At 52.0% G+C, this 25,375-nt stretch overlaps 2 protein-coding genes across 6 annotated transcripts in view; both read right to left on the bottom strand.

Moving 5' to 3' along the window:
- Nucleotides 1–1,934: 1,934 nt before the first annotated feature.
- HES6 (hes family bHLH transcription factor 6) lies at nucleotides 1,935–5,601 on the bottom strand. Of its 4 annotated transcripts, XM_080669462.1 has the most exons (5): nucleotides 5,431–5,597; nucleotides 5,246–5,332; nucleotides 5,058–5,139; nucleotides 4,367–4,840; nucleotides 1,935–2,544 (listed from the first exon to the last, which is right to left on the bottom strand). In XM_080669462.1, the coding sequence occupies exons 1-4, from the start codon at nucleotides 5,509–5,511 to the stop codon at nucleotides 4,401–4,403; spliced, it is 690 nt and encodes a 229-aa protein (XP_080525588.1). In that variant the 5' UTR covers nucleotides 5,512–5,597; the 3' UTR covers nucleotides 1,935–2,544; nucleotides 4,367–4,400. The 4 variants fall into 4 exon arrangements, with proteins under 4 accessions (XP_080525588.1, XP_080525587.1, XP_080525589.1 ...); XM_080669461.1 differs by having other exon boundaries at nucleotides 1,935–4,840; nucleotides 5,431–5,601; XM_080669464.1 differs by lacking the exon at nucleotides 1,935–2,544 and having other exon boundaries at nucleotides 3,793–4,840; nucleotides 5,098–5,139; nucleotides 5,431–5,590.
- A 4,247-nt stretch (nucleotides 5,602–9,848) lies between these two features.
- PER2 (period circadian regulator 2) overlaps nucleotides 9,849–25,375 on the bottom strand; it is a 35,014-nt gene continuing 19,487 nt past the window's right edge. Inside the window, exons 13-23 of one of the 2 annotated variants that reach the window (XM_080670910.1) lie at nucleotides 24,803–24,928; nucleotides 23,831–23,915; nucleotides 22,350–22,509; nucleotides 22,134–22,258; nucleotides 21,243–21,407; nucleotides 20,052–20,306; nucleotides 17,212–18,050; nucleotides 15,739–15,925; nucleotides 14,690–14,882; nucleotides 13,600–13,750; nucleotides 9,849–11,965 (exon numbers count right to left, since the gene is read on the bottom strand). In XM_080670910.1, coding sequence (XP_080527036.1) covers nucleotides 11,816–11,965; nucleotides 13,600–13,750; nucleotides 14,690–14,882; nucleotides 15,739–15,925; nucleotides 17,212–18,050; nucleotides 20,052–20,306; nucleotides 21,243–21,407; nucleotides 22,134–22,258; nucleotides 22,350–22,509; nucleotides 23,831–23,915; nucleotides 24,803–24,928 — 2,436 coding nt within the window. In that variant the 3' untranslated portion in view covers nucleotides 9,849–11,815. The remainder of the gene's footprint in view (nucleotides 11,966–13,599; nucleotides 13,751–14,689; nucleotides 14,883–15,738; nucleotides 15,926–17,211; nucleotides 18,051–20,051; nucleotides 20,307–21,242; nucleotides 21,408–22,133; nucleotides 22,259–22,349; nucleotides 22,510–23,830; nucleotides 23,916–24,802; nucleotides 24,929–25,375) is intronic. The other variant, XM_080670911.1, reaches the window with a different exon arrangement.

A 25,375-nucleotide genomic window follows, 5' to 3' on the forward strand; every position in this document is an offset into this window, starting at 1 on the left:
TATTAAAAAAAAAGGGGGGGGGGATAATTTGAAAACCTAACTCAGCCCATTGCCCTCCCCTACTTAAGTCCTTCAATTGCTTTCCGTTTACTTTGAATAAAATCAAACTCTTTGCCATGTTTATGTGGCCCTCTACGATCTCACCTGTATAGAGATATCCCACCTCCCACAGCCCATTCCTTGACTGTGGCCCAGTCCCCTGGTTCCTTGCTTTTCCTGTGAGCAATACAAAATTTACTTATGAATATATTTGACTTTTCACTAATGATTTGACTTTTCACATTTTCTGAAATTTTGAACCATGAAAATAAATTTACCAGAAAACTATACTTCATTCACTTAAGACAGGGATTAGTTCACGGTTATTCACTTTTTATGTGTTCCCTCCTCGAGAAACATGCCTGAAACAACCCTCTCCTTCCTCGACATCCGCCGCTGTTGGCTTTCGAACTCCGGGGAGGTTTTACCACCACGACGTGCAGGCCGCCTGTACCCCGCGGTCGATGGCTCGCGTCCGATAGGGGACCCATCCCAGGGGCCCTGGGCTGGAGCCAACGCAGATGTGCGGCTGCAGCTGCGGAGGATAGGTGCTGCGGGGCACTAGCCTTTATCGCTTCCTCTCCCGATGCCTGGGATGTTGGAGAGAACACTGGCTAGCCTGGTGGGGATGGGAGTAGGGGTGATCACTGAACTCGGTTGACACCGGGGGTCACCAGGACTCCCAGCCCTCGGCGGAGGGGGCGCGGCTTTCGGACCAGGGAGGTTTCTGGGAATCGCAGTCCCGGCTTGGCCAGCAGCAGCCTCAGAGAAAGGGAAGTCGAAGGGTGGAAACTACATCTCCCATGAGGCTCCGTGGCTCACCTCAGGCAGGAAGGGGACGGAGGGGGCGCGCCCACAGAAAGGGGCGTAGCCAAAACTCTGCAACATCCCCAGCCCCTGGAGTTCCGCACCCTCTTTCCGAAATCCCTTTGGCTTCCGCAACGCAGGCTCTGGGCTGTCCACCGGCTGGAACGCCGCGCTGAACGAGACTGGCCGGATCCGCTCTATCGGGTCACTGACAAACGCCCGAGCCTAGAGCCGAGTTGTAGAGGGAGGTCAGGCGGGGTCTTAAAGGCCTCGGCCAGGCGCTCCGCGTGGAAATTGCGAGGCGAGTTAAGTCTGCTGCCCAAGTCGGATTAAGGATGAAATGAGGGTGCCTGGGTTCGATTGGTGGGAAAAATGACCCACGTGGAAATAGGAATTCGAACTAGATTCATGGATCTGATTGGGTGGAAGTGTGATGACAGAAAAAGAAATAAATCGAGGGGGACTTCTATATTTTTTGTCTAATCAGTGGGGTGTCTGGAAGTGGTAACAAGTACAGTGACAGTGCGTTTGGGGGTGAGAATCACCCCTGGCTTGTGATGTCCACCAGACACCCAAGTGGAGATATTGAGTACACAAGATGGAGGGAGGCCAAGGGTGGAGATGGGCTTTGGATGGAGGGCACAGGGAGGAAACCAAATGGGCCAGATGGAGTTTTCTTGAGTTGGAGAGTTTTCAGGACAGAAGGAATGGTAGGAATGGTACTATGAGGAGTGCTTCACTGGAAGGTTGGGGTATGGTGAAACTTAAAGACACGACCTCTGGACTTGGAAACATGGAGGTCTCTGGAGATCTTAACAAGGGCAGTTTCAGTAGAGAGGTGGAAACAACATCCAGACTGGAGAGGAAGGGAGGGGAGTGAGAGGTGGGTAGGTGAAGACAGTGAATGTCGATGTTGCTTTTAAGGAATTTTGTTTGAGAACTGAGAAACAAGGCAGAAGCTAACAGGGTACGTGGGGGCCAGGGAAGTTTTGTCTCCCCTTCTTCCAGATGGAGGTATTACAGCTTGTTTGTAGGATGGTAAGAATGATCCAGTGCAAGGGAGATTTTTTTTAATATATTTTTTTATTGATATTTTACAGAGAGGAAGGGAGAGGGATAGAAAGCTAGAAACATCGATGAGAGAGAAACATCGATCAGCTGCCTCCTGCACACCTCCCATTGGGGATGTGCCCGCAACCACGGTACATGCCCTTAACCGGAATCGAACCCGGGACCCTTCAGTCCACAGGCTGACACTCTATCCACTGAGCCAAACCGGTTTCGGCAAGTGCAAGGGAGATTTATGATGCAGTGAAGAGAGCAGAGTCACTAAGATATCAGAGGGGAGGGAACCCAGTGACACAGTGCATCCTGGTGGAAGGCAGAATGCCTGGGCAGACACAAAGGTGGATGTGGTACGCAGGATAATGGATCCCCAAAGATATGCACATCCTCATTCCCAGAACCTGTGAATGTACCTTACATGGCAAGAGGCCTTGCAAATCTGATTAAGGATTAAGGACCTTGAGATAGGGAGAGTATCCTGGATTACCCAATTTAATCACAAGGGTCACAAGGGACCTTAAAAACAGGAGGGTCAGAAGGAGTTGTGACTATGGGAGAAGGGTCAGATAGATGCAACGTTGCTGGCTTTGAAGATGGAGGAAGGGGCCACCAGCCAAGGAATGCAGGTAGCCTCTGAAGCAGGAAAAAGAAAATAGATTCACTCTCAATCCTCCAGAAAGTGCAGCCCTGCCTTGATTTTAGTCTAGTGAATTGTGTCTCGGACTTCTAACCAATAGAACTGCAAGGTAATACATGTGTGGTGCTTTAATCCACCAAGTTTGCAGCCATTTATGGCCGCCAAAGTTCACCACAGTCGCCTCTGGAAGCCACAGGGGACAGAGGTCTCACAGGTGGATCTGCTCTTCATGTGTTCCTGTGGACACATCCTATATCTATCTGTGTGGGGCAATTAAAATAATCCCAAGAATAATATTTTTATCTTCTCAAGCCCTGTCTTATGGACCTGCCTCCCTCACCCACCCCTTCAACAACTTATCCCCAGTCACTAAAATTAAGCTGCATCTGGTTAGAACCTGATGACTGATGCCTAAGACTGAATTCTAAGGAAGCCAGTGTGAAATGCCCCTGGTAGTCAGGACCTTCTGGGGGCTTTGTAAGAGGGCTGTGGGGAAAGTTGTTCTCAAAGCACAGGTACACAACTAGAGAGGAGCACTGAAGCAAAAGAGGGGCTGGATTACCTACAGCAGTGACTGCTGTTAACTGACCACATGGTAACTGCAGGTCCTGACCCAGCCCAGGAGGGAAGTCTCCCTACACTCCAGCTGCCCATCCTTTCACTCTCCTTCCAAGGTTCTGACCTCCTGAGCCCAGTCCAAGCTGCCTGCAGCCATGGTGCTTTCACTTCAAGTTGTGATCTGGGTCACGGAAGTCACCAGCAGTAGTGGAAGTTCGCTCTCAGTCAAGAAAAGTGACAACCTAACACAAGCAGACTGACACCACACTTATGGATTCTAACACAGGTTTTTAAAAGAAACTTCCAAATCACGTGGCTAGAAATTAAGCACTAGTTTATTCCTGGGAGCTCATGAACCAGAGAATGGTCCAGGGGATAGGCTGCTTCCCTATTGCCTGGTTACTTTGGAGACAAACCCCATGCCAATGATATCCATCTCCAGGCTGCACACAACCCCAGGGAGAGCAGGTCAAGTCTAACGACCTGCAGGGGAAACCCGTCTGGAGCTGCCATGCAATAGGGAGGAGGAAGCACTGTCCACTGTGAGACAGAGTATCCCATCTCCACTGCCATTATACTGCTTACTTTGCTGATGAAGCGTGAGCATTAGATACAGGAAAAACTTACTTAGTTTGGTATTTATATTTGACACATTAATGACACCACATCATTCAGTAATACTTCAGAAGGGTAACTAACTCTCCAAAATCATTTATTTAGTAAATTGGAATGTTCAATAGCAACCTAATTTACAAACTCAAGTCTGCTAAATGCAAGACATACAGAAAGCCTTGCTTCTCTGACAGCTATGGGCAATTCTGCACCTGCCTCCCCTGTGCCCTGGCTGAAGTGGCAAGTTCAAGTTTCTGCTCAGGTCAGGGCTGCCAGGGCCTGAGGTCTCCTTCTGCCCCAACACTAGCGCCCTGCACTGAGGAAAGGCTCAGCACCACTCCGGTCACCCCTGCCCCAAGGTCCACACAGTGCCTAAAAAGGCTGGACAGGCAAAAGCCAGGGAGAGGGAGCCCTGGTGGTAGCTCTGCAGCTCCCTCCTTGAGGTGGGGGTGGAGCGGGGAATAGGACTGGGGGTCCATAAAAGTTACTCTCTTAAGGAAAGGGCTAGGAGCCTGACTGGGCTGGTCATCCAGGACTTCCCTACAAGCCATCCACTAGAAAAGGACAGATGTGGGAGACATCAGGACCCTGCCCCACCACATCTGGACTCCAGGGAGGAGGAACTAGAGGTGGGAAGGCTGGACTCACCTTTGCAGGCTCAGGACTGGCAGGCTGGTGATGGTCACCAAGGCCTCCAGATGCTCTGGACTATGCCCGCAGAGGTCAGGCTGCCCAAGGCCACAGGCACCAAGTCCAGGCCCTCAGCAGATGCTCGGCTCAGTTCAGCCTCAGGGGCCTCCTCTAGGTCAGAGCACAGGTCGTCCCCGGGGACTGGGGGGCTAGGGACTGGGGGGCTGGGTATCGGGGACACCAGGGCCCCTCCTGTGATCCAGCTGCTTCGCCTATTGTCTCCCGGGGGGCCGGCCAGAGCGTCCCCGAGCAAATCCCGGAAGCTGCTGCCCTCGCGTAGTGGCATGGACTCAAGCAGGTGGTTCAGGAGCTGGGCGGCGACGGTGGCGTCGATGGCCTGGCACGTGGATACGAACGTATGCACCTCATGCATGCACTGGATGTAGCCGGCAGCGAAACGCTCGCTGGCTTCTGCCTGCAGCTGCTCGAGCCCTGCACCCGGAAATGGGAGGGAGAGAGCCGTGCCCGGTCCGGTGAGCCTGGACTGCCATGTCCTGACCCACCCGTCAAGCGGTGATGGGGCTCACCCCGAAGATGCTGGGGCACGCCTTGCTCCGGGATGAGCTCTCGCCGCTGACTGCACAGGGGCGTCAGACGGAGAAGTCTTCAATTCGACGAGCCCCAGCCCGCGCGCCCTGCCACCACTCACCGCGAGCCCTGCCCCGCAGCACTCCCTGCACACGCCGCACCGTCAGCTCCAGGACCTCGGCGTTCTCCAGCTTGGCCTGCACCTGCGCCGGCGGAGGCGCCAGGTGGGGAAGGGAGGTGAGGCGAGGCAATGCCCCGACCCCCGTCCGCCCGCTCAGCAGCCCCTGGGCACCGGCCCGCCAGCCTCACCTCGGTGCCGGCCAGCAGCTGCCGCAGTTCCTGCAGGCTCTCGTTGATCCGCGCGCGCCGCTTCTTCTCCACCAGGGGCTTCCGGGCCTGCGGGAAGCGGGCGACTAAGCTGCAGCGCCGCGCCGGCCCCCGCCCCCCGCCCCCGCACGCCCACACGCCCACACGCCCGGGGCCCCAGCCCTCACCTTGCGGTCCCCCCGCGCCTCCCAGCGGTCCTTATTCTCCCGGCCCGCACGGTCGCGTCCAGGCGCCAGGGGCGAAGCCATAATCAGCACCGCCCGAAGCGCCGCGGGCGCGCCTAGCGCCCTTAGTTGCACCGCCGGCGATAGCCCCTGCCCTCCCCACTCTCGCTTCTTCCGCCCGCACACGGCCCCGCCCCTTTTATAGAGCTTTATTTGCATCTCTATGCGCCGATTGGCCGCGTAGGGCTGGAGCCGCTGGCCGGAGGCGCACCGCAGCCAATTAAAGCGGCGCGCTTTGTCCAGCCCCGCTGTCCTAGTCGGTAGGCAGCTGGCGGGGTGTGGCTGGCGGGCGTGGACCCCAGCTCCGCCTCTGCGCGACCCCCTCAGGGGAGGCACAACAGGGGGCGGTGACCCTAGGAGCTGAGGCTCGGGTGCGCAGGTTTCCCTGCATACCCTGAACAACGCCCCCAGGTCAGCTGTGCGTGCGAGCAGGAGCTCATCCATCCATCCACCTATGCATCCACATTTGGGTTCATCAAGTGCCTCCCCAGAGGAGCGCTGAGTGCTGAGTCTTGGACATGGCGGGCAAAGTCAGTCAAGCCCGTGGTCTCCAGACTGAAGGGGTCCCCGGGTCTGGACTGGCGTGGCTGCAGAGCCCCGAAAGTGAGAGCCCATAGGGCAACGGGGGCGGGAGTGGGACGTGGCCCCCTTGCGTTTCTTGCGGACTTGTGTGTCTGGACACCGCCCTCCCCTCCGCCGCCCTCCGCTTGTGCGGGGATCCTAGTGGAGCGGGGTTCGTCGGCTTTGCCGCACGTCCAGGCTCCCCTTCTCTGGTCATTCTCCCCACCCCCGCTCGTCCTTCCCTCCTCTGCCCCGCAGCCCCCACAGCTGGACATCATCCCGTCACCCCTTGAGCCTCTATCTCCTCCTAATCCTAATGCCCTTCGCTCCTTCGGTCCCCCTTTAACTTCCCTTTCCCCTCTTAGCTCCACGTCCACCCTTCCCCGGGCGCAGCCCCCCTTTTCCGGTCCCCATCCCAGCTCACCCTCTACCCCCTGATTATTCCCCACCTCCCGCCCTTCCCTGGTCCCCATCCCTGGTCCTTTGCCTGGCCCCCCTCTCCCCAGTCTCCTTCATCCCTCCCGCCGTGCCCGCCCCCTTCAGCTCCCTTTACCCTCCTGCCCCCGGCCCGCCGCCCCCACCCCCACCCCCGCCGCCGCCGCCCAGGCTCGCAGAAGCCGCCGTCTGGACCCCGTAACTTGATGCCCGTGACAGTTGGCAGCTGCAGCCGCTTCTGCGGAGAAAAGCGGTGGCCGCGCCAAGAGAGACAGGTGTTAGCCGCTCTTTTGTCGCTGCCGGCTTTGTCCCGCGGGCAGGAGGCGGGCGCGCCTGTGTCCGCCAGACGACCGCCACCCCCACCGCGGGCCGCCCATCTGCCAGCCCGGCCTCCATGCGGGTGGGATGTGTGGGCCGTGGAGCCTCCCGCTTGGACAGTGCCCTGGGGACGCTGGTCAGGCCCCTGCTCCATGGCCTATGTTCTCACCACCAGGAAGAGCCAGATGCCAAAATGCCTTGTGGCATCGCCTTCTGCCAGGAACACTCTCCAGGCTCCCCCTTCAATGGCTATTTCCTCACTGTTCAGATCTCAGCTTCCTTATTCATTCACCTGGTGGAAGTGCACCTGTTCCACAGTAGCACTGCACCCTTAACCAGTACTCTACTACTCACCAGGGATTAAGATTAGGATTGTACCTCCATCCCTGGTCAAGGATACAGCCCGATCTAGGGTCCCCTATCTACCTGGTCTCCTAGGAGCACTGGGTGGGTAGGGAATGTCCAGGAACTTTGGATTGGTAGGACTAGGCCATAGAAACTATCACCACTCCATCCCCAGCCACTTAAGGCAGACCTGGCAGCCCTCCAGGTGGCAATTTCACTTGGCTCCCCACCAGAGGGACCTCACAGGCAGGGCTAGTTTAATTAGAGGTTTGAAGGTTCCCGGAGTCACCTCACTGACTTCTATTACTACCTGGGAGCCCCTTCTGCTGATTCTCACCTGTGTCTGAGCTGCCACTTGGTTGCTTCTTTGTGAGCAGGCCCCTGCGACTTCCCCAGCCCAGCACTACTCACCCAGGTATGAACCTACTCCTTTACTTTGCTCACCCTGTTGTCCTCAGTCTCCTCCACAAGCCAGAAAACCCAGCTCTCTCCCTTCTGCCCTCTCCTGGTTGCTCAGAGACCCAACTGACCTTCCATCCTCCATACCTACTGGGGGCACTGGCAGAGTTAGGGGGTGGACCCCAAGCTGGCCTGTAACATTATTCTTCTTTGCCATTTAGACATCACTCCAGGAAAGGAAACACAGCCCTGCACACATGCATACACACCCGCACACATACACAATTACAGTTAAGTTTTCACTACTCTGAGAAGCTGAGATATGGAAAAATAAACTCAGTGATACTTCTCAAATTATGATTCATACCCCTGTCATTAGCCATTATATTATTTGAACAAGGCCAAACATGTGTTTTAGAGTGCTCTCCATGAAAATCAGCTCATAATGGAACAGGATGATCAGGACCTTGGGGGAGGCCTCAGGGAAAAGTTCAATAGAACACCTGATTGGGTACTGAGTATGGGGGCCAAGGGACAAATAAAGGCAAATGGTGCAAGCAAAAAATGAAAGGCAACAAGGAACTCCAGAAAAAATAAAAAATAAAAAAACCAGTCCCAGAATAATCTTAGCACATTATTTGGCTCAGTAGCCAATTCTTTCACAGTCACAACACTATTCATAGGGTTTTAGCATTTAGAATCAATCTGTAGAGGCAAGGAAAGCTTAATTATGATTATAGGACATAATATAAAGTTGGTTGTAAAAAGAAAGGACAGGAGATAGTTGTCAGGGGAAGGGGGGAGATGAAAGGAGGGCTGGGACCTGAAAGCCTTGTTTTGCATGGGGTAGGGGTGGGGGTGTTGAAGAATGCTGTTTAGAGTTGAAGGAAGGAAAAATTAAGTCCTGGGATATGCCCAACTGGGATATGACCAAGAGCCCTTGGGGGGGAAAAAGCATAAGGATAGAACAGGTGTGTTAGTCTTGATTGGACTGGAAGTTGCCCAGGGCCCCATCTTTGAAGTCAGCCTCAATTTTGCTCAGTGGGCCACTAGTTGGCTAGTTTGGCCCTTTCCTTACAGAAGCCTGGCTACTCCATCTTGGGGCCACCAAGTCCTCACTTCCTCCTTAACATGGCCTCCCTGAGCAGACCTATTTCCTGCCATTTGTCCCTTGGACTGATCCCACCTTCAAAGGTTGCCTGAGCACAGACTTCCTGAGTATACCCTTTGATCCCCTCAGATCCAGGAACAGAGGCCAGCAAAGGCTGGGCAGGGCTCCGTGGCCACAAGGGGACCAGATAGCAACAGAGGTGGCAGGCCATAAATCCCCAGGGAACAAAGGCAGTGGGCAGCCTGTGGATGTCTAGGCCCCTGTGGGCAATCAGCCCAGGGGGCTCTGAGCAGCTCCTTTCAGTTTGTAAAAAAGGGGGGTGTTGTGCCCTTGGGGTTATATGGTAAATAAAAATGCAATTAAGGGTCCCCAAAGGCACTCAGAACTGCAGTGAAACAGCCATATCTGGCTATTTAAGGCCAGTTTTCAGAGGCCTCTGTGCTCACTGGGAGGACTTAGTCTTTTGCCCCCTCCCTCCATCACCACATGGATGTAGGCAGTCAGGCCAGGAGGCAGGGTCAAGCCTCCTGATTACAGGATGAGTTTTATATCCCTTTATATTATGTCCTGTAATCATAATTAAGCCTTCCTTACCTTCTCTATAGGTTGATTCTGGAAGGCTGGGTGGGGACTGGGTCCATGATTCGCTCATCTTTTCACTCTGACCCGCCATGGTCCTCTACCGTTTTGACCAGGCCCTGCATGGCTTTATTATCACGAAGGAAGGAGTGGGCAGGTGGGCTGGGGGAGATGGTACTGTGCTGCCTGTATCATCTCTGATGGAGGCAGTAGGCTTTCCTGGCCCTGCCGTCCTATCCTCAGCCCTGTGGCCAGCATCCAGGCAGCCGGCCCAGGGGGGACAGACAACCTTGGGAGGGCACAAGGGAACAAAGTCGGTGGCTGGGGTTATGCAGAGCAGAGAGGAGCTCCAGGGCTCAGTAGAACACCCTGCCCGACCCCACCCCACCCCCAAGTGATTACAGGATGAGCTTTATATCCTAGAAAGTCCACTGGGGAGGGCCACACTCAGACAGGAGGGACCAACTCAAAGCTGCCGTGCAGGGAAGAAGAGGGGGTCCTTTGTGAGAAGAGTCTGTAAGAGAATTTCTAGAGTTCTTTTAAAAAACATCTTTTGATAATCTTTTATCTCTATTCAGTTTTTCCTCTGTGTTACATTAAAAATACATACAAATAAAAATAAAAATATACTTGCTTTATTTACCAATTTTCTAAAAGGCAAAAAAGTCATAAAAAGACACAAGCAGTCAACAACATATTGCACTGGGCGGAGAAAGCTTGGTTTGGGCATGAACCAATCACTTGTCCGGCAAGGCTAACAAGTCATCACACAGACTCTGGGAGCTTATTTACATATATTTTAGAAATATATTAAAAAGAAGGCTCAGTTTAAATTTGAGGAAAGGTTTTCGTAACACCTGTGTCAGCACATACACTAAAGGAAACATGACTGGAGGCATGGCACCGTGTAAACAACTTCACAAAATGCTCCTGTTGTCATTCTCAGCACAATGGAGCTATGCAGTCAACAACCAGTGGGTGTGCATTAAACAATGAAATAATGCCTACGGTAAACACTCGTAACAGTAGAGGACATTTTGGCAGTTTGTGTTCAGAAGACCCATGTAATCCCTTCATGACCTCACTTCAGAGGCAGGGAGCAGTCTGTAGCATCTAATTATCACACAGAGGCACAGACTACATCCTCAACTTGGGTTCCTGAAGGTGATATTACTTTGTAAATAAAATAAAAGTTAGACAGTTTTCTGTTTGAGATAATAAAAAAATAGGATTGATATTCAAGAATAGGATGGTTTTATTATGAAACCAACTGGATTAAAGGGGTCTTCACTATTCTGGTAGCCACTTCTCCATCAAAGAACAAGCAGAAACCTGTTTCCTTTAAGTTTCTACAGACTCAATGCAATTTTAAGTCAACTGCTTCATCAGTGGGAACTTCTCATTCACTCCAGGGACCAATACAATTTTTTTCCGAACAATCTTTGGGACATATGATGCATCATGAGGTTTTGCAAAAAGTTGGGCAGACTGGCCTCACTCTTCCCCAAGTGTCCCAATGACCTGAAAGTGCCAGAGAAACTGGGGGAAGTCACCAAAGAGACCGAAGCTGCACCAAGTGAAGTGAGGCTCATGAAGAGACTAAGGGCTGTCCCAGCCCAGGGTGTGGTGGGAAGGGTGAGCTCACAGTATCAGCGGCTGCTCTGCCTGAGCCAGAGCTGATGTCTGGGACTCGTCAATTGAAGAACACGAATGGGTCCCAAACGCAGGGATCAAAGCCTGGTTTGCAGAGGGAAGTCACCATGAAGAGATGACAGACAACATGCTTTCATGTACATACTGGTCATGGTCTGAAAAGGAGCCAAGAATGATGTTCTACATCAATTCACAGAAGGGTCTGGGTGAGTGTTAATCTGATGGAGTTGGTTACACAAATCACTAGGCCTTAGTTCAGAGCAGGCATTTCAACTTTGTTCATCCCAAACTAGAGTGACATCAGGTAGAAATGTCTGGCACTACGGTGCCTGAAGCCAAAGCTGCCGGTTTGCTTCACACCACTTAATGCGAAACATTTTCAAAAAGAAAATTAGGAGAGGCAGTCATTTCCACTTGGTATGTTTTAAAAACTTCTAGTTTGACTAGATAATAATTTAGATAAAAAGCAGCTTCCAAGAGAGGACAGAATTTGATCCACACAAACACACCCTGGAGAGCTACAGGAGGTGTGCCCTCAGCTCATTTGGAGTCACACATGGGCACAGCCTGGTGTGATGCCTTGGACACCCCCCGGAAGCCTAGTCGGTCCAGGGACTTCTGTGAGCGCTCAGGTGGCCTCCCTGACACTTACACAAGGGATTCAGTCTTTCTTAAGTTATATCACAGCTAAGTCTCTTCCTTTTCTTCCAAAGTGCACATTTATATTTTAAATATAAAAACGTATTTCTTCCTAAACTCTTCCCACCCTCCAAAAAACTATGAATTTTTTTCCTAAAACAAAACAAAAAAACCAACAAAAATTTATCTGTCCATTTCCTTAGAAACAAATTGTGAAGCTCTGTCCTCTTCCATCACCGTCTAAGGTAGATTGGCTGTTGGAGTGGGCGGGGAGTGGGTTGGGGGCAGTTACGTCTGCCCTTCGTTTTTGTGGCTCAGGGGAAGTCCGTTTTCCCTTTCTTTTTTGTCTGTGGCTTCGCTGAGTGCCAGAGGAGGGCTGTCTTCTTCATATGGTACACAAAAGCTGCCTTTTCCCTGGCTTTCACAGTAAACACATTCCTAAAGAGAAAAAACATGAAATCAGTAAGAAAAATGCAGTTCAACCTGAGTGAGGTGCAGTGACCAGGTGTTAGCTGTAAGGCTGCTGGAGGAGAGAGGAGGACCAGCTGTTTCTGAGGGTGCTGCTCAGCTGTGGGAGTCATGTCTGTTTTAGGAGGAGGCCAGCCCTGCTGGACCCTGATCTGAGAGGTGGTCTGCCTATGGGACCTGGAGTTAAGTTACTAGCCTCAGTTTTCTCATCTGTAAAATGGGATATCAATAATGTGCCAAAGGAGGGAGGGTCCTAGGGGGAGTGACTCACTCCAGATGCCGCTAAGGTTGGGGTTGTATAAGACTGGGACAAAAATTGCAGCAGTTCAGTGGCTGGAGGACACCAAGAACTGGCAAGAGCAGCTTCCAGGGTGTGGGCCTCAGGAGGGAGTGGGGAGAGAGGCTGGGGTACAGACATGTCTTTGGAACTCTCAGAAAGAAACAGAGACAGAAGGGGCAGCTGCAGGGAGGCAGCCTTTAAGAGCAGAAATTTAATATTCCTATCGTTACTGAACAGTCTACCTGGATATTGAGGGATTATAATAAGAAGGTGTTCTTTTTTTCAACATTGTTCCCAAAAAGGTTTTCTAAATACCTAATCTTATAGGAAGATTAAAAAATTTTATTTATTGGCTCAGTGGATAGAGCGTCAGCCTGCGGACTGAAGGGTCCCAGGTTCGATTCTGGTCAAAGGCATGTACCTTGGTTGTGAGCACATCCCCAGTAGCGGGTGTGCAGGGGGCAGCTGATCGATGTTTCTCTCTCAACGATGTTTCTAATTCTCTATCCTTCTCCCTTCCTCTCTGTAAAAAGTCAATAAAATTGCCAAAACCGGTTTGGCTCAGTGGATAGAGCGTCGGCCTGCGGACTGAGGGGTCCCGGGTTCGATTCCGGTCAAGGGCACGTAACTTGGTTGCGGGCACATCCCCAGTGGGAGGTGTGCAGGAGGCAGCTGATCGATGTTTCTCTCTCATCGATGTTTCTAACTCTCTATCCCTCTTCCTTCCTCTCTGTAAAAAATCAATAAAATATATTAAAAAAAAAAAGTCAATAAAATATATATATAAAAAAAGACTTTAAAAATTTTATTTATTTATTGAGAGAGAAAAATATCGATTTGTTGTTCCACTTATTTATGTATTCATTGGTTGGTTCTTGTATGTGCCCTGACGGGATTGAACCCACAACCTTGGCGGCGTATTGGAACTATGCTCTAACCCAGCCGTCACCAACCTTTCGGACCTCACGGACCACCAGTGGTCTGTAGACCACCGGTTGGCGACTGTTGCTCTAACCAACTAAGCTATCTGGTCAGGGTAAGGTATTCTTTTTTTAAATAGAAAACAGAAGTAAAAGAAAGAAAAAAATTCAAATTTCAGCTCATGATTGAGATTAGATATTTCAGAAGACCTTTTTGGGAACATCGTTGAAAAGCCATTGGAAGAAAGTTCTTCGAAGTAGACTTACAGTGTCCCAGTATCTTTTCACTTTCTCAATAAACTTTGAATTCTGGAAGTTTTAAATTCACAGAACAGTAAGCAGAATACCGAGTGCTCCTGAGAGCCTTTTAATGTGCTATCAGAAAAGCAGCTTGGTGAGCTTACCAACACATTGATGGCCGTGGGCAGGCCACCTGCCCGCACCCATGGGTGCACCTCCTGCAGCTCCTGCTTCTGCCGCTCGGTGAACCGGGGCTGCAGTTTCTGCAGCAGCTTCAGCTTCTCTCTGTCCTCCTTCAAAACCTCGTCTACGTTTCTTCACCGCATGTTTAGAAAGAGGTAAGCTTTAGAATGTCTTTTTCCTTAAAGAACATACTTTTTCTTTCAGTATCAATAATGGAATTTTAGATGAATTTGATTAATGCAAATTTCCTTTTCATTTAAAATAGGATACCCTGTTTAGGGTTACTTACCATCCCTAGTAATAATCTGTGGTTTTTCTATTAAAATGACAATCCAAGTCACAATTTTACTTTTACTTTAAATTATACACAGGAGCTGGGTGTTTGCAGATGCTTGGTTCTGTACAGGGCAATTCATCTGGGCAGTTCCTACCAGGAGGCGGTGGGTAGAATACCTTCCCTTGCCTCCTGCCAATGCTAGGCCAGCGGGAAGCGGCCCTGGAGATGGAGCCCTGGTCTACCCTAACGCAGAGACCTGGCTGTCCTGACCTCAGAGTTAATCCTCTCTCCCTTCCCTCCTCCCTCCCCCTTTCCCTTCTTTCCTCCCACCTGCCCTATGGAAGAGGCTTCACAGAGGCAGGGACCATGAATGTTCCTTGGAGCAGCTGGGGACAGACCCGATTCACTACATAGCAGCTGGTGGCCATGGGACGGTTATCTACCTTGACCCTTGGTTTCTGCATCTCTAAGACATACACACCCCATTTACCCCACAAGGTTACTGGCCAACAAAGCAAAAGAGATGAAGTTGGCACAGATGCTTCATAAATGTGTAGTGCGACACCCTGGAGGGTTGCCGGGAGCTTGTCTTTCTCCAAGCCTGCAACGGGTTACTCTGAAGGGGTCTATGGGCCCAGGCAACCATCTAGAGAGAACCTGCTTCTCTATCTGCTCCACTCAACTCAACCTGAGAGGTGGCTTTCAGAGGGAAGCTCCCCCCTGACTGGCGGCCTTGTTTGAGGACTCTTTCACCCAACCCTTCCCATGTCCCTAGGGAAAGGCCGAATGATTACCGGGAAGGCATCTGGTACGTCATCATGACACTGTCGTCAGTGTCGGCCATCAGCAGCCAGACCGGGTCCTGGAGGACGTACTTGATGAAGTGCTCACTTCCTTCCATGTCTGCCTTCGCTTTTGCTTTGTGGTTATTCTCTGAAGAGTCAATGCTTCCGAAATACTTGCTGGTGTGGCTGGTGTTACTACTGCCTTAAAAACACAAAAAGTGGCGTGTTAGACCACTGATGCCTTGCAGACCATGCTTGTGGACACATGCTGGGTTAGGGAGCCAAGAGTCTTATTTGGTAACTTGCGCCGGTGTTGGTGGGTTTCCCCTTTTCTTCCCATCCTCGAATTACCTGGATAATTAAAATGGGATATCAACTAGTGCCATGGAGTGGCTCTCCTGGGGAGGCCTGAGCAGCCCAGGTTGAGCCTGTCTTAGAAATCATGTTCCCTTTCCTAGCACCTCTCCACCAAAACAGGCCACAGAGAAGTTGGTTTTGGCTTTGTAAGCGGGAGGCAGCTGGCCTAAGTATGTTCCAGTGAGCCTCCTGGAAGGAACAAGGCCAGAGAATGGAGAAGTGGAAGTTCACTTTGGGACAGCAGGGATCTTTGAGTTTGTGGGGAAGATTCATGTCCCATTTTAATAGGTCCACCCACTTGTGCGATCTGGTGGGTGAAGCACGCCATCCATATGCTAGGCTTACCCAAGGGGAACCAACTCAGGAAGGCAAACCCTGGCCGGCCCTCCCAGCCTGCCCAGGGAGCCTGGGGGATGATCCAATAAGGGCCAGTGGGGTGTAAGGCCTGCTATGGCCCTGACATGGAAGCCAGCAGGTGAGAATGCGAGTTCTGACTGTGTAGGGCCCCACCACCTGGGAGCAGAGCACCTGTCTGCCTGTCTGAACTGCTGTGAGCTTTGAGTGCCAGCTGGACACCTGCTGGGCCTGATGTGCACCTGGTGCTAGGCCCTGAGCACATATGGCCTGTGGCTCCGGTGCACCTGGCTCCCTCTAGTGTGGGAGAAGTGAAAGCTGCCCAAGTACCTCAGGTACCAACATACCTGTCCCAATTCTGGATGCATCGCAGCCCAGAGAGCTAGAGCCCAGGGAGCCTGAGGTGGCAGAGGCCCCACTTCCAGACAGGGCTGACCCTGCAGCTGAGCAGAGGTCCTCGCGCAGTAAGAGGTCAAGCAGGTCACTGGACGTGGAGAGGGCATCACTGTTCTGGGCATCTGAGGGCTCATCTTGCTTTAGGAACAAGAGAAGACACCAGTCAAGGCACAGGCAGGACACAGCTCCCCAGAACTGGGGGGCAGCTGCAAAGCGACTGCACAAAACCACTCAGGGAGATAGTGGATGGCATTCCTCCTCAGACCCTGCCTTTTCGTGTGCCAAATGAACAGACCTGTGGGTATTGGGACTACAATTAGGATCTAGGTGGTGGCCTATGAATGCATCTCATTCAAGTAGTTTTTGGGAGAATCACGCAGTTCTCAGATCCCTGGGGGGAAAGTTTTATGCCTGCTCTTCCACTGCAGCATACACGGAGGTAGGAAGAGGCCACCACATACCCAAGGCTGCTCTTTGGTGGTGGGTTCTGGCTTCCTGTACCTATGCCCCAGAGTGGGGGCAATCCTGGGAGCACCCCAACCCTCGGGCCATTGGAACTGAAATTGTAGGCCAGACCCCAGAAACGGGAGTGGGGAGGGTGGCAGACACCTTGGGAGGCTGATCTGTTTCCTGGGCCCCACTTCCTTGCCGGGGAGTATGCCCTCCATAGAGCACCTACTGGTTGCACTGCCATAGCTCAGGCCACTGCACACTGAGCTGTCAGGACACAAAACTTGTGGGAAACTATGCTTTCATTAATGGAGTAAGAGTATGCCAGCGGTCCTGAAGGCACAGGAGAATGGGGCCGCTGGCTCACCGTGAGAACCTCTGCCTCCACCGCCCTCTCAGGAGCTGAGTTCTGGCATTTAACCAGCTGTGCTGTGTGCTCACAGTTGTCACATAAAATCTCAAGCCCGCCCTGGCTGGTATGCTCAGTGGTTAGAGTGTCACCCCATGTACCTAAGGGTTGAGGGTTTGATTCTCGATCAAAGGCATGTACCTGGGTTATAGGTTCAATCCCTTGCCCCGGTCGGGGAATGTGTGGGAGGCAATCAATGTGTCTCTCTCACATCAATGTTTCTCTCTGCCCTCCCCTCCTTCCCATCCCTTCCACTCTCTTTAAAAATCAATGGAAAAAATACCCTCCGGTGAGGATTAACAAAACAAGAAACAAACAAACAAACAAAAAACCTCAAGGCCCATGACAACAAGTCACCAAGACATGTGCGCTGTTTGGACCTTGCACTTATCATCAGACAATCAATCTTCCTTCGTTCAGATCCAAGACAATAAAAAGGCCCCAAGTCTACTCTGATCAGGTTGTTTAGCTGGAAAACATTAATTTCCAGCACAGGTATTTATGTCAAAATTGAAATACTTGGTGGGACCTTCAGCGTAAAACACTGGTGTCTGAGATGACCTACCGTGGGTGCTGCGGGGCCACCTGCTGTAGAGAAAGAGCAGCAGGGAATCCTTGCATTCGGCGGTGCCTTTGGTGGCCAGTCCCAGGATGTACCTGGTTTGCAGTCTGGCCCAGCACCTGCTGACCCTGCTGTCCCTGCAGCCGTGGTGCTGCCCTCAGGGGCCTCCTCCAGCTGGAGCAGGTTGAGCTGCAGAGGTGAGCTGCCGCGGGACTGGAAAAGTGGTGGGGAGGCCCGACCCAACGGCCCGGTGGACGACACTGGCGTAGCTGGGGTGGCCACACGTGACACTGGTGGCCAACACTCTGCCCGAGGACAAGCACACGACTGTTTGGGGAGTGAGGTCTGACCAAGGAACTCAGGCTGCGAGGCAGGGATCATCTGGCCAGGGAAGAGGGTCGGGGGCAAGTTCGGTGTCACTGTGGGGAAGGGATAGCTGGGTAACACCAAGGCCATGACTGGGGCCAAGGGGGCAGTGAAAGGTGGGGGCTGGATGTCCATGGGCACAGTGGGCACTGTGAAGCTGGTGTGGGGCTCCATAGGTGCTGCTGCCACGGCCCCTGGCACTGGTACAATTCCTGTGGCTGGGAGCACTGGCAGGGAGTAAGCTGGCACTGGGGTAGAGAAGGGCATCGAGGGGCAGCTGGACTGGGATGTGTCTGATGGTGACCAGGCTGTGGCATTCAGGCCCACCAGCGGGGGCCGGTGGGGCACGGGCCCCCCAGACCCAGTGCTCTCGGAGGAGTCCCGAGGCTTGACCCGTTTGGACTTCAGTTTTCTGTTTTTCCCAGTTTTTTTCCAGGCTGAATCTATTCCACAGGTGTTTCTTAGTCCAGGAGCAGCTACAATAATAGAAAAACAACCAGGGTTGAAAATGTACGTGATTTCTATTACGTCAATTCTCAGAGACATATAGAATCTCAGAAACTTGAAGGCACCTCCTAGTTTAACAGTCCAATGTTCCCAAATGTTAGCCTAAAAACTGTCAGAAACACCGTACGGTTTCCCTGATCCTAGGTGCAGTGAGAAAAATTAGGGCAAAATGTTAAGTTTTTATAAAACTGTATTCAATCAAAGGACCATTCTTAATTGCAAGATCACATTTCTTGTTTTCTTCTGGCATTAAAATGTCCTTTATTTTATGAAATAATGATGGTGATACGTGGCATTAAAAAGGTTTTATTTGTCCAAAAAAATAAAAAGTAAAAAGCTGGCATTTCTATGTTCCCCAGTACTGGTTTGTGAAATCTGATATCATCTAAGCTGATTTTTGAATTTTATGAGCTTTACCACTACTGGTCCTTAAAAAGAGATGCTTCCTGTCTTGCCTGTGATTCCACCTGAGTGCAAGTCAAAGGGCGGGAAGGAGCACTTGCCCTCAGAGCCAGATCCCTCCTCTCTGGTGAAAAGTGGCTGAGCTTCTTTAGGAGGCTGGAGGGTCTCAACTGGTGACAAAAGGGACTCTGGGCATGTCCCCATGCCTCCCCTGGCCATGGGCCAGCACCAGGAGTACTATGGCTGGGTGGGATGGACAATGGGATGGTCCGAGGAACCTCAGGTTTTCCTGTCATGGCACACAGGCTGACTCAGGGCTCTTGCAGCAGGTGTGGGGCACCTGTCAGCTGTGCCAAGGGGGTTCTCACCTTTGCTACATGCTGAAGGCAAGTGGGCCAGCCAGAGGCAAACTGCTAAGAGGGTAGAGGTTTTGTGATTCACATTCTCTAGCGGGTGTTCTTCCAGAAGGAAATCTGCCCCTGGTGGGACTGGTGGCTAGAGCACTGGGCTCCTGAAATACCATGTCAGGGTCTGGGCAGGCTGCTGTGCATAGCTCTGCAGTCTGTGCACCTTGCAAACTGCTGAGCCAAGGGGGCAAGGAGCTGCAATTCTGTCCCAAGCCAGGTCCACTGGGTGAGTCTGCCCAGGGCTGGGAGAACACCTTTTTATAATTTCCAGAGGTTCCCTAGGGTCTGGCAGTGACCCTGGGTCTGGAGAAGAAGAAGAAGAAAATGAAAAAGAGTAGAAAAGACAATCTTTATAGAGGGTGTTGGCCTCTTTCACTTCATATTCACTTTGCTGTGCCTGCCCTGAGGCCCAGGGGAGTGGGGTCATGTGCTGTGTGTCTCCTGCGCTCGCTAACCCTGACCCTGGGTCAAACCCTGGGAGCCCAGGACAAAGGTGGCATCTCTGACTAGCCCAGCCTTGTCCATGGGGCCTGGGAAGGTGGCTAGGGGTCTGGAGCCAGGCTCCTGGACCAGAAAAGGGGCAAAGAATCTAGTCTATTCTCCCTCATCCCTTGCCCTTCAACCACCTGGTGGCAATCTGCCTAAAGGACAGCTTCATGCACACACAGGCTCTGGAGGCTGCAGCTCAGCCCTCAGTCATCCTGGCTAGGAGGGTACATCTTCTGGTATCAGCTTGGACTCCCTCCTTCCTCAAGAGCTAACACCAAATACCCCATCAGTACTGTGCCCATTCTCTTTGGGGTGAGTTAGCTGTGGCCTGCCTGGTTTTCTAAGAGCCCCATTGGGGTGGGCAGATGGGGTGGAGTCCCCTGCACCTCACAGTCACACAGGCAAGAAGTATCTGATGAGGTGGCATTGCAACTGTCCCATCCTGCACTCCACCACTATTTAGAGCACCGTTCCCTGGGGAACACGAGATGACATCCTTGAGAGGGGGCCACGGAAACAGATGGCATCAACTAGTAAAGTCCCAAAAGCAATCTTACAAACTCAGGCTTCCTAAGCTGGGGGCATTTCACACTTTGAAAGCTGCACTGGACTCAGTACTATTAGGAATAAAGGTTTTTTAAATCCACATATAATTCAGGTATCACCACCTACCTCTTTCACTCAACTGCCCCTTGGATCTCTCTTGTAAATAATAATTGCAATGAGACTGGAGAACACTAAGTTTCCTCGTTTCCTTGAACTTCAACAGGAAGCTCTGCTCCTCCTTCTGGGTGTGGGCAGCCAGCACTTCCTTGGTGAGGCCCAGCCTCCGGAAGGGCTCCTTCTCCTGGCTGAGGCTGCAGGGCATGGCGGGGCCCACGAGGCAGTCCAGGGACTCAGGTCCACTTGCAGGGTCTTCCACTGTCTCTGTAAGAGAAGATGCAGACCACTCATCTGCAAGGGCCCCTGTGTTTTAAAACAACGGACAAACCCTGAGACCACTGCCACGTGAGATACTGCACGAAGCCCCCCATGGGGGTGAAGTCCATGAATATCTGTGTAGCCTTCTGAGAAGGTTCACAATAAAAGGCAAACAGCAATGGCAGAGACCCTACTATCCAGGGCTCCAGGGTCAGTTTGCTTAGGCTGAAGTTCGGGTACCTCGGGGCTTCAGCCTCTGACAGGGAAGATATTCTCTGGCTGTCATCAGCTTTCAGAGCACAACAGACTAAGGCTGCTGTGTGCCCCACCCAGGTTCAGGACTATGGACATGGCAGCTCGAATCATGTGGAACTGGGGTACAGACAGGACAGGGACAGGTGGATGCAATGACCGTCCTGGAAGGGGGTCTGGACACTGACTCTGACATGTATTTTTTTCCTCATCATCTCCCTCTTCTGGAGAACAACTTGGAGATGCCACCCCTGGCTGTACTGCTGTTCAGACCTGTACTGGCTCTTTCCTGCCCTCAAACAGGGAAGCGGGGGCCTTGAAGGGAAGGGCGAAGCCGGGCATGGGAAGCGGGGAGAAGGATCCAACGCCTGAGGGTTCTCTCAGCCCAATGAGAGGAGGTTGCTTTGGATCCCTGGCTCAGCACCACCACAGCGCTGTCCATATTTACGCCTGAGCAGACAACTGCCAGTAGGCGGCGCCAGAGCACAGCAGGAATCAAAACAGGTGGGGCCACACCCTGCCCTGCACAACAGGTCTCTGGATTTCCTGGACCCCCTTTATTAGGCTGTGGTAGGTCTGCTCTGCACTTGCATAAACTTAAAGAAAACGTTAAGATGGCAGTCAAAACTTCTCATTTTTATTATTAAAATTAGATTACTCTCAACATCATCCCAGAGCCAACAAGCGTACCTAGCTCAGGTTGTGGCTTCTTGTCACCCACGTGCACGATGGTGCTGCTGTAGCTGCACTGGCTGGTAAGTGACACCACGCTCCCCGCCTTGCCGGGCAGCGTCAGCGAGGTCAAGTGCGCGCTGACGTCTGCATGTGTGTTTGCTCTAGAGGGCACCACTGCCTCTTTATAAGAGAAAATGGAAGGAGACACAAAAATGCAATAAAAACGAGCCATTTGTGTAAGAAATGCCACTGTCTAGTCAGATCCTATACCCAAGTGATTGCACACATCCTGGCAGGTGATGGGTTATCCTCATGTGTTTATTCATGGGGGAAAGGTGGAGAAGAGAAATTCTGAAATGTGGACAATTTGACTCTTACATCCTGGGTCGTCTGGGAGGGGCAGGCAGTTGGGCAGCTCAAGGGGCTCAGGTCAGGGGCCTCTGCTGGGAGCCCAGCCCCTCGAAGGTCTGTGGGCAGAGCACAGACTGTCCATCACAGCATGACTGTCCAATTGCATGTGCTTGCATCACAAGGGGATACCTGATTTACCATCCTAGTAATGACCACCGGGATGAGCACCACGTTCAAGTGGCCTGCCATTTAATCTAACCTAAGTTAATATTCAGACATCATGGAAAAGGGCTAGCCTGAGAATGATAACCTGAGAGGCCCCTGGGCCTCCAGCAGCCCTGAGGGGTCCTGTTCTCAGAGTCCAGAGTCACCTTTACATCTATCTTGTAGGAAGGTGGCTGACGTTTATGTACCATAGTCATTTACAAAAGAGCATACACCATATACTGTGTCCCCAAAGCCACTCAGAACTCCCATGGGAGGAGAGAAGGGGGCCCTAGACCTTCTAATGATGCCTGATCTCACCAGGGGGATTTAACAGCCTAAACACGATACCTGTAGGAGGTGGCCTGGGGCTGCCTGTGGCCTTTCGCTTGTCGCTGGCCTTGTGCGTGGAAGCATTCACCGGGAATTCACACTTTCTCTTCAGCGTGGTGGCCTCACTGCAGCTCTCCAAGTACCTGTGAGGAGGATCACAAATGGCTTCACATAATGGGGCCAGAGCCTGGACAGCAGGACACCATGGAGTAGGGAGATGGGAGGTGCCCGCACCTGATGACACTGTCCAGGCAGCTGATCTGCTGGTAGGAGCCGGCCGGCTGGTTCCTGTTGGCCAGCTCCTCTGGAAAGGCGGCAGTGGGTGGGCTGGCGCCGGACCTGTCCTCTGCGGCCGGGACAGCTGTCATCTGAGCAGGAGAACTACTGTGTGTTTCTGAAAGAACGGCAAAATTGCCTTCAGTTAATACTTGTTTCTCCCAAAGAGTACACTCTGTATATTTCTACCTAAGGATAAAGCTGGGGATTCAGAACATGGCTCACAGACACAGAAACCCAGAGTCAGCCTGACACTTGGGCAGCCCTGCTGGGGCAGCGGCCACTGTGCCATCTGAGGATGGAGCCTGGAGGATGCTGTTGACTGGGATATAACTCAGTGGCACTTAGGTCAGGGACTCAGCAGTGAGAGAGGCCAGTTCTTACTTGAACTCCTAAAACTTTGGGGCCAATAAATCCCAGGTGCTTCATGATCAATTAGTATTCCCTGCTTCCTGGAAGTCCCTTCTTTTCAAAGGTGACTCAGCAGCCTCTGGGGCAGCCTGCCGGGGACACTTCTGCTCTTGTCATCATGTGCACTGCACAATGTTCCCCTGGGAGCCTCCTGCTCATTAGTGGGTCCCCAGCACCCAGCACAAGGCAGAAGTGTGCGTCTATCCCAAAGGCCAACAGTCCTGGCCAGAGGTGAGCTCTGGCACCAAAATTCCCTAGGAGGCTCCCTGGAAAGATGTGGCCCAAGCACAAAGGATGAGTGAGAGTCCCCCAGGGCAGATGCCTGGGGAGCATGCATGTGCACACCTGAGCAGGAGCCCAAGCGTGAGGGTGTAAAGTCGTGACGTGGTAAGGCAGGGTCAGGCTGCAGTGGGGGTGGGCTGACAGCCCCCCATGCTGGTGGGGCCACACTTGAGAAGGCGGCCCAGGAGCAAAGCTGGCACTTTCCACTCACTCAGGGATTTGAGTGTTTGCAGGACAGCTGGGCAGCGTCCTTGGTGCGAGAGTATGCACATGCTCACTTGAGTGCAAACACATGGCCCACGGCCACTCTGTGGAGTGAGGGCCTACAGGGTGCCAGATACCCACACTGAAGCTTAGGGCTGTGTTTTTTGTTTTTTAAATATGTTTTTATTGATTTCAGAGAGAGGAAGGGAGAGAGAGAGAGAAATATTGATGAGAGAGTATCATTGATCAGCTGCCTCTTGCACACCCCCTACTGGGGATTGAGCCTGTAACCTTGGCACGTGCCCTGACTGGGAAGCTAGCCAGTGACCTCTTGGTGCATGGGACAATGCTCAACCAACTGAGCCACACTGGCTGGGCAGGGTTGTGTGTTGAAGGAGTGAAGGCCCTGCTGCCTGAGGGACAGGGCAGGGGATGTGCACACATTTAAAGGGTAAATTCCCTGCCACCCACAGTTCAGGTGAAAGCCAGAAAAACCTGGCCAGACTACAGTTTTACTAAGGAAAGGGTGAGTAATTTTTTACCTGTAGCAGATTTTCTCTTCTGTTCTCCAGATTCATCAGAATAATGACTTTTGGTTTTAACCTTGTTACCGTTTTTAGAATTTTCCTTGAATAAAGACAAAATAAGCACATTATTCTCCATTGGAGACTCCACAGTACTTCAGCCCCACCTCGAGGAGGGAGAAGCCAGAGTAATCTCAGCGAGGAGGAGGAGGTGCTGAGTGGGAATCTGTGAGGCCAAGTTAGAGAAAACGGACCGGTGATTTGGAAGAATAGTAAAAGGAAAGGGGGATGCACTTTACATTTTCTTCCTTCTACCCTAAAGTTAAACCTCCCCTTTTGCTTGATTTGCCTTCTTTTTTTAAAAAATATATTTTATTGATTTTTTACAGAGAGGAAGGGAGAGGGATAGAGAGTTAGAAATATCGATGAAAGAGAAACACCGATCAGCTGCCTCCTGCACAACCCCTACTGGGGATGTGGCCGCAACCAAGGTACATGCCCTTGACCGGAATCGAACCTGGGACCCTTCAGTCCGCAGGCCGACACTCTATCCACTGAGCCAAACCGGTCAGGGCTGATTTGCCTTCTTTAAATAACTTTTCATCCAAAGCTTAAGCTACAGTTTTAGCTGCTTCAATTATTTTTCCCCTTCATTTTCTTTTTAATCCTCATCCAAGGATATGTTTTTGATTTTAGAGAGAAGGGAGAAAGAGATTTCACATCGATTGGTTGCCTCCCGTATGCACCCTAACTGGGGATCGAACCCGCAACCTGGGTATGTGCCCTAAGGATTGAACCCGTGACCTTTTGGTGTACGGGATGAGGCTCCAACTGAGCCACCCGGCCAGGACTTGCTGCTTCAACTCTTAGAGATGATAAAGTAAGTCCCCATGAACAGAACTTAGAGAGCAGCCAGGGTTGTTTGAATGTGCTTTGTGACTCCCGCATGCACCACAGACAGGTTCCCAGGGGTGGGGCAGAGGGACCTACTGCTCTCCTCCTGCGGGCGTCCTCCCGGCCATTGCTGTCACTGGAGGAGGTCTGGCTCATGAGGTGTTCGTGGGACCCATTGCTGCCCAGGCTCCCATAGCCGCTGGAACCGCTGTGGGGGACGGGCTGGGGAGAGAGCAGACAGGAGGCCTAGGTACAGGGTTGGGGGAGGGGCACAGCTGGCCTGTGGGTTTGTCTTCCCGAAGCCGATTCACAGCTCTCAGCCTCCACCCACAGCACCAGGGTCCCTGGATCATGGGCCCTGGGGAGACTCCACTAAGAGGGACTTCATTCAGTCTGCCCCTCTGCTCACATGGGTGGGCTGATCTTGATTCTATCGAGGGTTTTAGAAACTAAACTCGATATATTACAGTTTTGCCCTAGTTGGCTAACCAGGAAGCCGAGAGCTGCTCAGCCATGGGGTTACTGTGCTCGCACTAGTTTTCCTTGAGTTCTATGTCCCTAAGGATTGTGGTAGGTGTTCACAAGTCCCTCTTCGTGCCAGCACAGCATCCTGAATTGCAGTGACCCCATCCACCTGTGGGAGGCGACATGTGGCGTCAGTACCCAGGA

Source organism: Plecotus auritus, assembly GCF_963455305.1.
Source record: "Plecotus auritus genome assembly, chromosome: 5".
Classification (NCBI taxonomy): domain Eukaryota; kingdom Metazoa; phylum Chordata; class Mammalia; order Chiroptera; family Vespertilionidae; genus Plecotus; species Plecotus auritus.